Source organism: Mycteria americana, chromosome Z, assembly GCF_035582795.1.
Source record: "Mycteria americana isolate JAX WOST 10 ecotype Jacksonville Zoo and Gardens chromosome Z, USCA_MyAme_1.0, whole genome shotgun sequence".
In the NCBI taxonomy this organism is placed as follows: domain Eukaryota; kingdom Metazoa; phylum Chordata; class Aves; order Ciconiiformes; family Ciconiidae; genus Mycteria; species Mycteria americana.
This window is the reverse complement of record NC_134396.1, coordinates 71,928,954-71,946,429: the sequence shown is the minus strand read 5'-3', so window position 1 is coordinate 71,946,429 and position 17,476 is coordinate 71,928,954. Positions and strand designations below refer to the sequence as shown.

Genomic DNA, 17,476 nt, shown 5'->3' with positions numbered 1-17,476 from the left:
CATAACATATGGCTGAAAAACTGTATTATCCCTGATTTTCTTCCGAAAATTACCCCATCTGAGCTCTCCAGCTAACTAAAATAAAGAGACTCCAATTCCAAACTCACAAAGATATCCAGTGAGACACTACCTTCAAATCTAAACACAATAGGCAAAGTTCTGCTCTATCCCCACTCCTTTCTTCTTTGCTGTTACTGCAGTTATTCTCCTTCACTGCTGCCAAGACATGACAGCACCCTGGTTTCTGCTGCATTCTACCTCTCCTCAGTGCAACCGACACTTCTTCTGCACTCTGGAACAAAACTTTCTAACTTGATCTTTCAGTCACCCAGTGAAAAAGAGGATGACATCTAAGACTGGGGGGGGGACGCGGGGACACGTGAATATAACAACAAATACAAGTATGGAATAAGCAAGAAGTCCCCAAGGAAGTAATCTAAATGAAAGCAAAAAAAGGAGCAGGAACCTTTACTGTTACAGGTCTCAATGTGAGCATGAATATCACATTCATTCTCCAAGCCAAAAACAAAAGAGGTTTCAGGGTTTTGGTCATGTGCGCTAATGGCAAATGGGATTTTTATTTTTAGTAATTCTATCTGTGTTCAGAATACTGTGTTCAGTTTTGGGCCCCTCACTCCAAGAGAGACATTGAGGTGCTGGAGCGTGTCCAAAGAAGGGCAACGAAGCTGGTGAAGGGTCTAGAGCACAAGTCTGATGAGGAGCGGCTGAGGGAACTGGGGTTGTTTAGTCTGGAGAAAAGGAGGCTGAGGGGAGACCTTATTGCTCTCTACAACTGCCTGAAAGGAGGCTGTAGAGAGGTGGGGGTCAGTCTCCAAGGTAACAAGGAAATGGCCTCAAGTTGTGCCAGGGGAGGTTTAGACTGGATATTAGGAAATTTTACTTCACTGAAAGGGTTATCAAGCATTGGAACAGGCTGCCCAGGGAAGCGGTTGAGTCGCCATCCCTGGGGGTATTTAAAAGATGTTTGGATGAGGTGCTTAGGGACATGGTGTAGTGGTGGTCTTGGTAGTGTTAGGTTTATGGTTGGACTCGATCTTAAAGGTCTTTTCCAACTTTTATGATTCTGTGATTCTGCGATCTCAAACAGAAATTTGGCTCTCATACATTAAAAAAACCCCTGCAAATGTTAGACAAACGTTCAAAGAAGTCTTCAGACCCTGAGAGTTCTGTGTCAATCCCCAGGAAGGCCAAACTGGTTTCTGGAAAGAGAAAGACAGCTGCTGAGTTTGGTCATGATTTGACTTGCACTGGCCCAATGGAAAGTGTAGTATCAACACAAAAGGAGGCTAGTTACAGCCTCACTGTTAACAGGGCACATCCAATAGAGCACCAGAGGTTCTCCATGATCAAGGGGAACTTTGCAGTTCCCAACCATCTCGTAAAAGGAAAACTGAAATACGGAATGGTTCCATGAGGCCCTTCTTGTACCTGGGGAGAATAATTTCCAAGCTTGGGAAGGAACACTGTAAACCTAATGGACAGAATATATTCTACCCATGCAGAAAAGACTTGTACATTTTACGTTGTTAAAGTATGCCAATTCAGCAAGGCAGAGCTCATCTTCAGTATGTGCCTGTTTACTGCTCTCAATATACGAGCCTAGCCTGAGAACTGCACTGCTATTAGAGGAATTCTTGCGTGTAGTGAGGAAAATGCCACCACACGTTCAGCTTTAGTCATGCAGTGCTCCCCTCCAGGAACAAAGCATTCTGGCATGCTAACCACGTATGTGGTTTAAAAAGGGGTTTGTCTGCCAATACATAACGTAGCCTGCCTCCGTAGGAAGTAGTATATGCCTACAGATACTGGTCACTCAACATGCATTGAACTAAGAAGCTACCATTTAAATCTCACTGCTTGAGCAGAACTTGGCATGGGGAACTTTTCATCTGTCTCAGATAAAGAGCTTTACATGTTTTGTAATGTTTTTAATGAAGGCTGCTGGACAGAAAACAGGAAACAGCTGGCTAGTCAATTACACTTTTAATTAATGTTTCCTTTGATAAGCTGATACAGATTTAAGAATCCATTAAATGTGATGAAATGAACTTGTTAATTTTTCAGCAAATTATTTCAGGCTTTCCTGTGAGATGTACAAAGATGCTTAAACACACTGACATTTCTAATATAATAAATATGAAGAGCTTTAATAATTATGCCCGCTATATACGAATTTTCTTTTCACTGCCATATTCCTGTAATTAAGAGTGGCACATTTTAACCACAAATGGCTACTTACCTTGATTTCACATTCTGTGAAAAGTTATTACAAGTGAAAAACCAGGGAAGTTATCTTTCCCATGGCTTAATGTAGTAGGTAACACACAGATGCTGTACAATACAAATTTTTCATACTACTGCTTTGGTAGGATTTATGATCAATGAGCCAACAGCAAAGCACTAGTTAAATTGCTTTACAAATGGAAAATACTGTTGAAGGAAACAGATGAAGGCAGCGTATGCTTAATGGTATGCTTTTTAAGAAAAAAAATGAAAAAGCAGATCACGATTCAATATTGAAACTCAATTTATCTCATGTTTACACTTTGGAGACCTTGATTTGAGTGAATGCTCTCTCTGGCAAGGGTTCAGCCCAAAATACAATTTTCAATACCACAAGACTGCATACCATCTCTGTAGAACTGAAGTGAAAACAGAAGTGGTAGAGTTTTGTTTTATTTTTTTAAAATAAGACAAAATTTGAATGAAAAAACGAGTCTCTTAATTCTACCAGCAACTGACATTTACTCATTAGATTTTGTAAGTCAAGACTTAAGGAAACTGAAGAATAAAACTTCTATTACTGCCAACAAATGAAACGCTTACAATGTTAGAGGGAATAAAGGAATAAAGCTACTAAGTGAAACTGTTTATTTTTGTCAGATAAAGGATTTTCACACAGAAGACCCATTGCCTTCTTTTTGTTCAGTTCCTGTATTTTAAAATACACAAAGTTGCTGGTGTAACATATTGAAACCCGACTATAATGTTCCTAACAAACCCACAAGAATTCCCTTCACTCAGCTTAATATAAAAAGTACAAGGTACCAGTCTACATTCTACTCATAGTAAACGATAAGACAGAAGCATCTAAAAATACATCCTTATTAATATACATCCATTTCTTAATGTGATTTGCCTCTGAAATACTGCATGTGTATGGACCGCAATAAAGGGACTTCAGTTCCACGTTAAGTCCTCTCTCAACAACCAACCTGGAATTGTACAACTATCAACATAACCATACTTCAAGACAAATTTTCTATTTGTAAAAAAGGAATTATGTTAAAAGAAAGGTTTGGGGGTTTTTGGGGGTTGGTTTTTTTTTTTTTTTTAATGTATCACATCACAGATCCTGTTTAGAGCACAGCACTCGCACAACCAAGAGTACAGCCTGACAATCAACTGAAACTGACACAGATTAACACAGCCACCAAACACAATGGCCCTGCTATTCCCAACATCTACATTCTTACCTCTTTCCTTTTGCACTGGCATAAAAACTTGGACAACCATATAGTGAACTGAGACAAGAATCCTAACCAGTCAAAAATTTACCCAGAAAGAACAGATGACCACAGCGGTTCTTCACCTGTCCCAGTTACCTGCTGCAGTTCACCATAAAGCCACAAAAACTTTTGTACTGAATGTATGAAAGGGGCTACGGGATAGGAGAAACAATTGTTTAACACACCAATACCACTGAAAAGTTATTGATGAAACTCTGTTCTAAGGTTCCTTTCCACAATATGTAAAAAATCAAACATATTACTTGTCAATTAATAACACTTGATAATATGCTCATTAGATATCACAGGCTGATTAAACTGCCATGAGAATTTCAATTCACTTTTGTAACATCAAAAAGCCACACAACAACTATTTGTTAGTTTGGCTGAAGCCCCAGCTTTTCTTTTAAACACTTTCGGAGATACCTAACATAATACCAAGAGTCAAATATAACTCCTCTGTGATCAGTACCACTTTGTTTACCCAGTAGGCTCCTAAAACAGATGTACACACCTTGACTGGGTAGCCATGGGATCCTTCTCTTACAATTCTTGCTTTCCCCTCAGTCCTTCCCCTTCATTTTGGGGCATGACACCACTGGAAATAATTCTGACACACACACATTATCTTTGAATCTACAATATGAGCAGGCTAGAATAATTCTAGAAGTATAATATGCACCGATATTAGAAGCGTAATGATTAGTCCTTTCATATCAGAGCTGAAGTGGTGTGTCTCATCACAGTCCCTACCTATGCTTTTTACAGCACTTTTGTGTTCAAGATGACCCATCATATTTCAAAGGCCCTACACTCACACTAACTTACAGAGCTCTTTTCTGCCTGTTTCCATATTACCACCAAAGTCACCACTTCAAACCCGATACCTGTCCAATGGACTGTATGAAATGCAGGGCTCATACAGAGTGTAGATCCAGATCCCTACATTAGGTGCATACTCAGGCACAGCATGCCTGGACCAAGTAAGAGAAATGTATTTATTCTATGTAATCAAGAAAAACCTGCGCTATACAAGACCGCATAAAACCAGGGATCTTAACCAACAGCTGTCTCCACTCCTAAGGATTGCAATTTTTTTTATTTGATAGAGTTGGTAATTTCCACTCTGCCAGGGCTCACAAAATTACATTATGATTTTTAGTAATAAACAAACAGATTCCAAAATACACATTCCAAAAAATAATTTAATGCAAGTTAATCATAACTTCATTTGATTATGACAGTTTGAAAGCATTTCTTTACTTAGACAACCTGAAGACATTAGCATTCAAATTCTTATGCCAGATCAAGTCTGTGGTCTGAATCTGGCTGTGTCTGAAACCTGGGCCACGTTTAATTTCTCACATCCAGATTAGATACCTAAATGTTTACTATTATGTTCTCTATTTTCAGTCCTTTTTACCTTTTTCCTTTTCAGTTTTCTCCACAGTCCTGATAATGCTGCTGCACACAAAACTAGACCCTGTATGAGCTTTGATGGAGACATTAAACTTTATCAAAAAGTGCATTAACAAGGTTGTCTAGGAAAACAGATGTTCCTTCAAATTCAGTTAAAAAACCTGAAGTCCAGTCATCACAGTCATCAGTTTACAGTTTTCCTTATTTATACTTTTTTTTTTTTAAGCTGTGTGTAAGCCAAAGAACATTGGCTGGGCTATTTTTCTTTTTATAGCTAAGAATCCTTCATGAAACAAAGGCTTTTTTTATGGGCAAGGAGTTCACAAAACCCTGTACAGCTCATCCATATATAGATAACTGCTATATTACACATGTATACTTTCACCTAGATTAACTCAAAGCACAAATCCTTTAATTAAATTTCAGAGACAAATTAAGTATTTTTTTTGCCAAGGTCACAAGGAATAACAAGTACACTGTATTTGCAATATATACAAAATATAGAATGCTTTATGGTAAGGCTTAACTTGTCCACTTTGAGATGCAAATCCATGTGCTATCTTTTCAGATAATTAAAACAGTTTAAACACATCGATTAATACTGTAAGTAAGGATTTTTGACAGCTACACAACTGTTCCCCATAAATTAAAGGCTTCTTTTTTTCAGCCTTTCCCTCTTCCTATTTCCCTTTCTCTGAGATGCATCAGGAATTTATTTTTTTGTATACCAAATGCAACACTGCCCTGTGAATGCATTTGATGGATGGGCTGTTCAGTGGATGACAAATTGGTTGGATGGTCACATCCAGAGGCTAGTGTACAATGGCTCAATGTCCAGATGGAGATCAGTGATGAGTGGTGTTCCTCAGGGGTCCCTGTTGGGACCAGTACCATTTAATATCTTCATCAATGACACAGACAGTGGGATCGAGTGCACCCTCAGCAAGTTTGCAGATGACACCAGGCTGAGTGGTGTGGCTGACACGCCTGAGGGAGGGCATGCCATCCAGAGGGACCTGGACAAGCTGGAGAAGGGGGCCCATGTGAACCTCATGAGGTTCAACAAGGCCAAGTGCAGGGTCCTGCACCTGCATCGGGGCAACCCCCAGTATCAATACAGGCTGGGGGATGAAGGGATTGAGAGCAGCCCTGCAGAGAAGGACTTGGGGGTACTGGTGGATGAAAAGCTGGACATGAACCGGGAATGTGCGCTTGCAGCCCAGAAAGCCAACCGTATCCTGGGCTGCATCAAAAGAAGGGTGGCCAGCAGGTCAACAGAGGTGATTCTGCCCCTCTCTGCTGCTCTGCTCTGTGAGACCCCACCTGCAGTACTGTGTCCAGCTCTGGAGCCCTCAGCACAGGAAAGACATGGACCTGTTGGAGCAGGTCCAGAGGAGGGCCACAGAAATGGTCAGAGAGCTGGAACACCTCCGCTGTGAGGAAAGGCTGAGAGAGTTGGGGTTGTTCAGCCTGGAGGAGAGAAGGCTGCGGGGAGACCTTATTGCAGCCTTCCAGTACTTAAAGGGGGCCTATAGGAAAGATTGGGACAGGCTTTTTAGCAGGGCCTGCTGCGATAGGATAAGGGGTAATGGTTTTAAAGTAAAAGAGGGTAGATTCAGGCTAGATATAAGGAAGACATTTTTTTATGATGAGGGTGGTAAAACACTGGCACAGGTTGTCCAGAGAGGTGGTAGATACCCCATCCCTGGAAACGTTCAAGGTCAGGTTGGACGGGGCTCTGAGCAACCTGATCTAATTGAAGATGTCCCTGCTCACTGCAGGGGGGTTGGACTAGATAACCTTTAAAGGTCCGTGCCAGCCCAAACAATTCTAGGATTCTATGAATACCACCTTGTTCTTCACAGTGTTCTCTCAGTTCTTCCTCAAGCCCTAACAAGAGGTATTTAATAAAAAGGGAAATGCATAACCCAAAAGCAGTATAAAAGACATGCACTGAGATGGTGTGAAATGCAAAAATACCAGTGAAGCTGTCCAGGGAAGTTATCCTTCCTTCTCAGAACCCTACACTTCACCAGCATATGTGAAAGATGAAGAAAGGTAGAAGGGTCTGACTTAGCATCCCAGGGAAGACGCATCCCAGGAAGGACGTATCTGGGGACCTGCTGCTTCTCTCTTCATCTTAAGGTCCCTGTCAGCCATGACTTTGTACAGGGGTATGTAGAGGAAAAGAATAGTGCTAAGCAGTCTGTTGCAAGAAGTGTCTGAAATCTTGGTGGAGATGGGGACAAGGGCACCCTAGATACAGGAAACAAAAGGGCAGAGACATGAAGAGGTGGCAAAGACTCAAGAAAGCAGGTAGCATAGTTGTAAAAGAATAGGTAGAAGGGATGAAGGGGCAGGCAGTCATCTTCCACGTGACAAGAAGCAAGAGAGACAGGCACAACATAAAATAGGAAAAGGAATAGATTCAAGTATGTTTGCTAGAAATTGTTTTTAAGTACCTCCATCTGCCTCTGCAGAAAGATTCTTTCACGTAAATGGAAAGCAAATATACATACATGATACCTTTTTACATTAACAAAATACTGTATTACTAAGCTTTTTACTGGAAGAGTTAATTACTACAACAATGATTTCAAATTCTTTATTAAGAACTCAGAAAATATCCATGTAAATTTAAAGCAAACTTAAGTACAAATTTCTAACAATCTTTTTTACAATTCCAAATTCCCAGAGGAAGAGTCCATGCTCAAAGCACACTCTTCACAGCTCTAATTTACTGAAAGCATCTCACCTATACCACACATCAAAAAGAACATCTGTTAAGAGAGAGACGAATGTTGTAAGCCAGTCAAGCACAAAATTAAACTGTTAAAGACAGCCTGAAAGATAAAGTTTGCTCCCTTTTTCAGTTCAGTAGATTGAAGGCACATAAAAACCCATTTCAGTTTCATTTTCTTCACAATTAAGAAATGAATATATTCTGTTTTTATGAAAAATAAACATATTCATGGCCTTTCTCTCTTCCCTAACTCAGGAGGGGTTGGGAACCACCATTACGAAATAATTATTCTTCCCCTCACTCTAGTATCACTGCTACCAGCATGTCAAACATGCAGACAGTTTCAGTCTTTCTCCCTCCCATACTTGTCTCACATCACTACACTGTTTTGATAAAAATTGCTGAATTTCTAACTCCTAGCACTAACAATGAGGGCAGGAAATGTAGGAAGAAGTAATGTCTGAGAAATTAACACATCCAAGGTGTCCATGATGCCACTGTTTCACAAGGAAAGATTTATGTCCCAAGTCAACTTCAAAGAAGAATAAATTACAGAAAAGAAGTCATTATTAAAAAAAAAAGCCAAAGCTAGGACTTTTAACAAATATACCACCAAATATTCATAGGCTATTAAAAAAATTTTAAAATTTGCATGCCAGCTTTAAGAGCTTAAGAGTCCTTCTCTGTTTGAATATGTGCACTCTAGCTGCAGGTTACTGCAATATTTTCAGTGATATCTCGAACAAAGGAAAACATGCAACTGATGTTCCGGTTGTAAAAGCAAGTTGGCATCAGAAATACATACGTTGCTTCATAGTATGTTAGCTCCTCCGCAATAGATCAAACTGTACACATGCATTTACCCTTACAAAAGTCCAGCTAGATTACCTCTGGATGAAAACAGACAAGTTACCTTCACATTTAAAACACAGAACATCCACACTGGAAGCAGCCAACACGCAGGACAGCCTAGAGTATTGAGTTACCATAGCAAAGTACTGATGTAACTGGATCCTTCAAAAAGGATTTTACTTTTATTCACAACTCACTTTCAGTCCAAACAGAGTTGCCAGTTGTTTGGGGTTTGGCTATTTTTAAGAAGAAAAGCCACTTACCTTCTGGTCACCTCAAAGCACATAAACAAGTGGTTGGTTTACTGTAAAGACTTGAGCACTTCCTAGTATCTGTACAGGTGGAGTTACTGGGACGTTCAACACTTTCACAAGTCATTTATATCTGTACTTTAATACAGGTGAGACAACTTCCAGTTTTAAGTGTGTGCAGGTGTGTGTGCCTTCCCTCCTCTCACCTCAGTACAGTATGCAGTTGCTATACTGACAACAATTGTACAACTCTCCAATTTACACAAGCCTGTCAGATATAATCACCTGCTCTACCATAAAAATCTCCAATACATACAACATCTACGTTAGCTTATCAGCAAAGCAAACGTCCATTAGGAAATGTTCACTTCTTTGAATGACAATTGCGTTATCTGAAAACTGGAAATTAAATTACTAATATGAATCACATCAGAATAACAATGCCATCTGGGTATTTGGGTTATTTGCAATTTTTTTATCAGAGCAATGACCTCTACCTCAAGTTAAAAAAATTTCAAATGTGAATGAGAATTGTTCCTTCAAATCAGGATTATGTAACTTGGGAATTTATTACCATTCTCTACCAACTCACTTAATACACCACAATTTTTTTCCTTACAGGTATCTGGGGAAAATTAGTTATTACTAATTGGTTGCTTTCATTCCCTCTCTCCCTAGGACCAGAACCAGGACCAGCAGCGCTCCAGCATGGTGGTGCCACCTCCTGGAGGACAGAGGTGTAGAGCTCCAGGCTCCCATCTGGGTTTGTAATTGTGAGCTTCAGCACCCTTCCCTGGCTGAGAAACTTTGACAGCTGCTGTGAAAAGTCAGCAGTATATAAATATATACTGAGAGAAATAAGCCAGTAATATCATAACGACCAGAGAGGACAACAAAAAGTATAATTACTTACATGTCACCTCCTGCAATTTCTGATCTATCCTACAGTAATAAATCAAATAGGTGCCAAAATACGAAAACAAATACTTTTAAAGTTTCTTGCTTCTTTCAATATGGTGGGTTTTTTCTAATTAAAAAGTTAATATTTTTGACAGTAAGAAATTACACAAGCATCAAGATCAATTTAACCATTCTTCATTTAATAATTTCTGGCTCAAATAGTGGGGGAAAAAGAGCCAAAACCATGAATATCACTAATCAGTGCAAAAATGCCACAAAAAACACACACAGCATGTTTTCCATACTGCTTACAATCACATGAAAAATAACGTACCTTTGAACCAGGTACGAACTGCTGGGGAAACTTATCAGGGCGCACATCTTCAGTTTTGCCTGGAGGAATTTACAAAAACACATGGGCTGGGCAAGGCCTGCAAAGGCCAGCTGTTACTGTAACAAGCAATATATCTAATATATCACCTAGGTTAAGAAAAGTGGTCTGCACTGCATTTAGACACAGTGCTTTGCAACTGCCTTCCCCCGTTTTTCTAGTGACAACTCTGCATGCATAATGGCACAGTAATTTCATCTAAAGGATGCCATATGCCTGTGTTGTGTCCCAAACTGTGAAGGGCAGTAAGACAGGCAACGGTAAAGAAGTACACTTTACACATAAGCAATTTGTCAAAAGAGATTTAAGCCCCACGCTTCCGTCACCTGCAATGCCATAGAAGACAATAATGAGCTACAATATTGAGAACAGCATGTTTCATGACTGCAACAAGATTAAATCGAAAAAAAACCTGTCCAACAATTCTTTCAGGTCATTACATGACCTGATAATAATGTTGTGGGGTTTTTTCCCTGTCTATTCAAAACAAGCGAGCTATGACATGACCAATATTCTTCAAGCAACTCTCCATACAGCTGAGTTGCCCAGGCCATGAACTGGATTATTAGCAGTGCAAAAAGCCTCTTTAGTCAGTAAACATCTGCTCAGTGATGCATTTGGTTTTTGTATTTACAGAAAATAGCTCACATGCTGTTTTTGTACTTTAATTGCTTTTTTCCTGCTGCAAATTCAACTGCTTGTAGCTTCCTTTTATACAAAACATTCTCAAGATGTTTGTCACAGCTTGCCTTTCACTTAAAAATCCATGGGAATATTAAAAGCTATACAAACCACAAAACCACTAGTTTTTATGATTACCAACCCTTTAGATACTTTTCACCCCTCTGTTCAGCAATGACTGTTTACTTCTGCCGTAACGATTTGGTGTCTTGTTTTTGCCATGACAAGCCTTCCTATCCTTGCTCACCTACAAACCTTATGAGCTGAGCTGCATAAATATATATGTACATAACTGCTCCCCATTTTAAAAACTCAACATCAACTATATGAAAGAATCCTCTGATCTGAGCAACCATCAGCCATGTATAAAGATCCACAAAATTAAAAGCATTTTATATTCCTTTACAAGACTTCACTGAGTTCACTCCAGCTGAGTTGCTACTCCTTGACTGACGACATAAATCTGTAACTCCATCCATGAGAGCAATTAGCAATGAATAGCACTATTGACCAATGCATGTAATAAATCGGCTATAGCTCACTCCTGTAACCTTTACAATCTAACTTATAAAGACAGTTGTACTTCCCATTTCAAGGAACCCAAAGCACTCCTGTATTCTACTACAGCACCACACATACTGAAACAAAAAAGCTGAAAGACGTCTCTTATTCTTGATTTCTGATAAACCTCAATCAGTGGGCAGGATGACAAGAAACAACCAACCAGCAGCCAAATACCACGACCAGCTATCCCACAGCTAATGCTCTGGGCTGATAAAGAGATCACAACAGGGCTGAAACTAGACAGTAACACACCTGTGGAGCAATGAAGGTACCTGCAGACCACAACTGACAGGAAGTTAAAGGCAGAAGTCACTGCTAAAACAGAGGGGGTATCAGCGCTGCACTGACTTAGTGTAAGCAGAAAGAGCTTGAAACATTATTTATAGAGGTCCTTAAACACAAAGAAAGAAAGCCTGTGTTGCATGTAATGTATGTAATGATGGAGCTACTTGAGGGATTCAGTCCGGGAGTAATTTGATCATACCAATGAGCAGGGAGGATGATTTTAGTTCTCAATGGACTTAAGAGAAGGGAATTCCAGGGAGCAAACTCCAAGCCAAAGACAATATTGCAGTACTCAAGCAAAAACAGAAACCTGAATGCCATAATCAGAAGGAAAAAAATCTTAGACATATTAGGGGAAACAAGCAGCAGACCTAGCTACAGCCTAAACGAAGCAGCGCATGATGGAGGTTGTGTCAAAACTGCCTCCCAGATTACAGGCCCAAGCTAACAGAAGGAAGACATTATGCTCTGCAAACAGAATAAAGTGAAATATCTGTGGGCATAGGCAAGAGGTCAGTTATCATATCAACCTGGTTTTAGATTGTTGGCCAGACATCAAACAAGACATGTAAAAAACCAAAACAGTGCAGACTTGGGTGAAATGATGCTTTGGAGTTGCAAGGGAAGTGCTTGTGATGGGTGTGTTTTTACATAGTGTCAAAGAATGCTACAGAATACTACCAGTGTTCACATAAAAAAGGGCAAATGGAAAAAAAAATATAAAAAAGGAGCACTGGGGCACTCTTAAGATGCGCTAGACAGAAGTACCACATTTTTCATTGAAAAGGGGCATGTGAGAAGAGCAAGAACAACCAAAATGGAAAGTAGCCTCAAAAACTATTTCAAGAAGGCCAGTACAGGCCAACTTTTAAAGCAGCCAATACATTAAGGAGGATGGGTATTGATCCTTGACTAGGAAGAGCTTGGAGTACAAAACACAGTGTCCTCCTGTAAAAACATACATATTTTCTGAACATAAGAATGTTTTCTTGGTTTTCTAGAAAGAGGGAAACTAAAACTGTTAAAAGATTTTCCTCCAGCCAGGCCAGCACTTGCAAACAGATGTTACTAACAGTCCGGGAACAGAATACTGCCCACCAGAACAGTTTGTTCTGAACCAGTTTCCACAACCTAGTTTTAACTTACGCTTTGCTTTTGAAGGAAGGCTCTCCACCAAAACTGACCTCCAGTTCAATGTCCTTGAATAGTACTTTCTAGTTATTAATTTTCATGGACAATGTCTGTCATAACATTGGCAATAGGAGCATTTCATTTACCACCTGAAACAGCAACATGCTAGAAGCAAACGAACATGAAACCGTGCCACACATTTCAATACATTTGCTTCCATTAGTTTTAAATTAGCAAAGGGGAAAGTTTGTAACTTGTAAAACAAATCTACACCGCAAGTTAAACTTTTTAAAACTTACTCAGGTTGGTAAACACCAGAGTTTAATCTAAATGGTGAAGTAAAGTTTTTACAAACAGATGGACAAATCTAACTTCATTTAAATTAGTGATAAAATACCTATTAAGGCTCAGATTTTCCACCCCCTGCCCCCCCAATGCAATTTAACTAAACTGTCTTCGTTTAGTTAGTTAAAACTAACTGAATTAAAACTCTATTGTATGAACAAATCATACAAAACAGCTAAGTAATCTTACTACAGTAGCATTTAACTTTGCTTATTGCTCATTTTGCTTATTGCTCATTAATGTCCATGCCTACCTTAGACATACAGAACTTCAAAACCAGGACCAAATCCACTTACGCTGCAAACTGCTTTCCTGGGCACAGCTCAAACTGCTGCTGCTGCTCTTGGTCCTTAAAACAGCTCTGCTACTGGTTCAGTCTGTAAAATTTGCTTCAATCTTCCTACCGCAAGACCCTGTTTACAGCCACATATAAACATGTGAAACTATTTTCTCCACTGATCTGCAGTATAAGCAAACTTTTCACTAACACTGTACTGCATAAGACTTAAAAAGTAAAGAGGCCACTTTCCATTGTGTGTTTTGACACAAACTCTTGGAGTCTTTCTGACTCAAAACTCTTTACAACTATTTTACATTAATCCACAGAAATAATTGTTACCAAAATGAAGTTCTCCTTAGGCTTAAGTAGTAGCTCTTGGTGACTGTCAACCAGATTAAAACACTAAACCCTTTCTGGTGACTTACTTGGCTTTTGTTTCCAATAAAAACAAATTTAGAACAGCAGCACCCTGCCACTCAGCTGTTTTTTCCTTCTATGATGGGTGTTCCTTTGATGTAAATTTGGCTGTGAAAATGTACACAATGCCAAAATAGAAGCACCAGTGTGAATGACATAGCTGAGCCTGGACATAGCTGTGGTGACAACACGAAGAGAACAGGAAGAGAGAAGCACAGCATTCCATAAGGAGGAAATATATACATTATGTATGTTTCATTTTTGTAGAATAAAGGCAGACAGACATGTACACCAGTATATAATATTCACATTTGGTCTTTGTATATTGGAAAAAAAAAAACCATATAGAAATTGAAGGAAAGCACATAGATACTTTCAACTCTGTCAATATAACCAGGCATTGAAACAGACTATGACTGCTCTCATAAAGCTTCAGTGGTTTACCTGGACTAAATATTTTAATTTTTTTTTAATAACCATCAGCATACTCTTTGTGCTGGAGGAGACCTAGGCCACATCACCTTGGCCGCTCAGTGCGAAGTTCTAATGTGCAACATCCAAAACCATATCATCCCCCAAGTTACTCAGACAACCCCCGGTGCAATCTTACATGACATGGGCATGCAGTGAGCAGAAAGACCCTTCTCTTCTCTGCTCCTAACCACTTCAAGCTGCACACCTCCTGGGACTATTATTTTTCTCTCCCATCTGTACCCTGCTTTTATAAATTCAGTGGTTTTCCACTGCATTACAAACCCACAAAGAGATGAGAAGCCTTCTTAAAACACAAGATCCTAGTTCCCATGGTTTTAGTCAGAAAGGTCTTCAAAAAATTATAGCAATGAAACCTTTTCCAGCTAACGGATGATTCTCACCAGGAGTTATTGGAAAAGAGCAAAGAATTAAATTACCAGGTAATGCACAATAACCAAAAATGAATACTTTAGACCATTCAATATGCATTAACATAAAATTACTGCCTGTATAAAAGCAATTATACAAAAACTGCGGCCTAGTTATAAAAGCACAAGAAAGCAGCATATTGGAACCACTTAAATTAATATTAAATACTTCAGGGCCCTCTAGTGGTTAAACCTTTGATACGAGAAAATCCATGAAGAATTGGTTTTGAAATAAGGCTACTGAAATGGACTGAAGTAATGTGTTTTACCACTCCCATGGAATTAAGGACATTTAGGCTGGAGAGCTGCCTAGTAAACTACGAAGTTTACTACTAGAAAGGGGAAAAAACCTACAAACTAGTATCTGTTCACAAAATCAGCTAATGGGTGCTATTTTTTGTTCTTAATAGAAATGAGAAGTTAGTAACTAACATTCTCAGCTGTGCACAACCAAAAAAAAAAAGAAAAAATACAATCACTCTCTCAAACCTGCATCAGAATTACCTTAACACACAACTAAAATACTTGTTTCTGAAAAACGCACTTGCTTTGTCTGTTTGTTACACCATTTTACCTTCCTCTGGATTCCACAAAACCATCAGTGCACAACATCAGCAACAAAAAAAAAAAAAACAGGCAAAAATAAAAATTCTTAATCTTCATCATGGTATATTTAGAAATATTTTGGGCATTCCCCTGTAGGTCTGATACACAAAAGAGAAAGTGAGCAAAGTAAAAGGATTAGCAAGGCAAAAATGTACATCTATTGGCAACTGGCAAAGGTTTGTTACTTCCTAATCTGGTATTTTATCTGCCCAAGTCTTAACAAACCATTCTACTGCAAGGAAATACATTGATACTGCTTGCTCAGTACATCTAATTAGAGTTGACCTTTTCGACTCCTTATGGCTTCCCAGTCCATACATGAGCAGAGGGAACAGAAGAGCCTAGTATGACAAGAGCACACACTTCACTACAAGCGTAAGTCACAACACCACTGAATGATGAATACGGCACTTTCACAAGACATATTTTCTTAAGATCCCTAACACCAAACCAGACGTTTTCAGTCCCTCCTCTCAGTCTTGCCTCTCATATACACGTACCCTTGAAAGCTTGATAGCCGAGTACAGCAACACCTGTGCAAGTTCCTATAATGTGTCACAAAATCAGCTTTTCTTGATGAGATGACTGCCTACCCACCACTTCATGTCAACTTTTTTTTTTTTTTAATGAAAGGGGATGAAGAAGGATTACACTGGCAGGTGAGGAAAGGAATGCCTGTGGAGCAGACTGATTAAGCAGCTCAGCCGTCTGGAGCGTTAGAGGAAGCTACAAAGATGATGACTTGGGCAGAGTTTAAGTGAGGTAGTCAAGGTACAGAGTTGACTGCCTGTCAGGTGGCTACCATCCATGTGACTGTGATGCATTTGCTTATCTTTACAAGATGGGAGGTGATGATATTGTATCTTCCCCCCCAATACAAAACTTTGCCTATGTAATACATTCTTTTTTTTTTTTGCTTTCTTTAGCTCTAGGTTTTTTTAACACATAAAAGAAAAATATTATCCTTTCTGACTAGTTCATTCAAAATGGAAATGCCAAGCTCTAAGCTAGCTCTCTACAGCCCAGAGCAGCATGCTTTAAAAAAAAAAGTGAAAAACTGGTATTTGCTCACAAAAATTGCATCTGCAAGATTTCACAAGTTCACCACATATGGTCAGAGCATTGCTTTATCCTTCATCTATCATCCTACAAATTACATCCTATTCTGGCTTTATTTCACAGCAAGACTGATACAGAAAACGTAACAAATATATTTTTGAAATACACAAAGAGAACTCAAAATATAAACAGATGATCAATCATAAGACTTCCAAGTCCGTATCCAAGTTCAAGATAGGGTAACAGGACAAACAGAATGAAATACCAGTTGCAAAGGTTTTATGCCTATCTACATTAACAGAAAAAAAGTTTCATGCCTTTTAGAGATCTTAAGACTATGACAAACAAGCAAAACAGCCACATAACACCACTTTCAGATCCCAAAGATAAGTGCATGAGCTCTGAAATTAATCCAACAGATCACATGATCGAGAGATGGGAGCAAGACGACCTAAATGAAAACAACAAATGTTTAGGCGCATAAATCTTTCATAAGCCTGAGACAGAAGCCATGAATTTCAGGGGGGGGGTGGGGGGTGCAAAAAAACCCAAACAACAAAATCCCCATAGAACATACCTCATGGAGGTTATACTGTTGATGAGCTTTTCAGATTGATCTGACAAGCAAGATGGAAGTATTATTTCAACTGGCTGCAGGCGCAAAACCCGGCTCTCTAATTCTAAGCGAGAGGCACAGTCCCGAAAACTGTCAAAAATTACTTCTCCGGTAGTTGGTTGGATTGCCTGTCAAATAAAAAGAAAAAAAATACATATATGCATTGAATATTGAAATTTTCAGAGAGTGTTTCAGTGACTCAAATTGTTAAGCCAGAAAGAAAATTTATGGTGTATAGCACAAAATTATATAGCACCCACATGCTTAGTGAGAGTGGCAGACCAAAAAATATAATGGTGTTTTTGAAATCTATAATATGGTAATAACTTCAAGAGACTACCACAATTCTGTCTTGGTAAATGATAACAATACCTTAAAAATGTAAATGTGCTCTTGTTATCATCAGTCCACCACTGCTCAACTTTTATTACTAGGGAAATCTATATAATTGGAAGTCTATGGAACATAGATGCAATTCAACCTGGAAACTGTCATCCTAGCACA

At 39.1% G+C, this 17,476-nt stretch overlaps 1 protein-coding gene across 1 annotated transcript in view; it reads right to left on the bottom strand.

The window, feature by feature from the left end:
• The window catches only part of MSH3 (mutS homolog 3), a 121,911-nt gene that overhangs the window by 91,955 nt on the left and 12,480 nt on the right, over window positions 1–17,476 (bottom strand). The window contains exon 8 of the mRNA XM_075526557.1: window positions 16,934–17,100. Coding sequence (XP_075382672.1) covers window positions 16,934–17,100 — 167 coding nt within the window. The remainder of the gene's footprint in view (window positions 1–16,933; window positions 17,101–17,476) is intronic.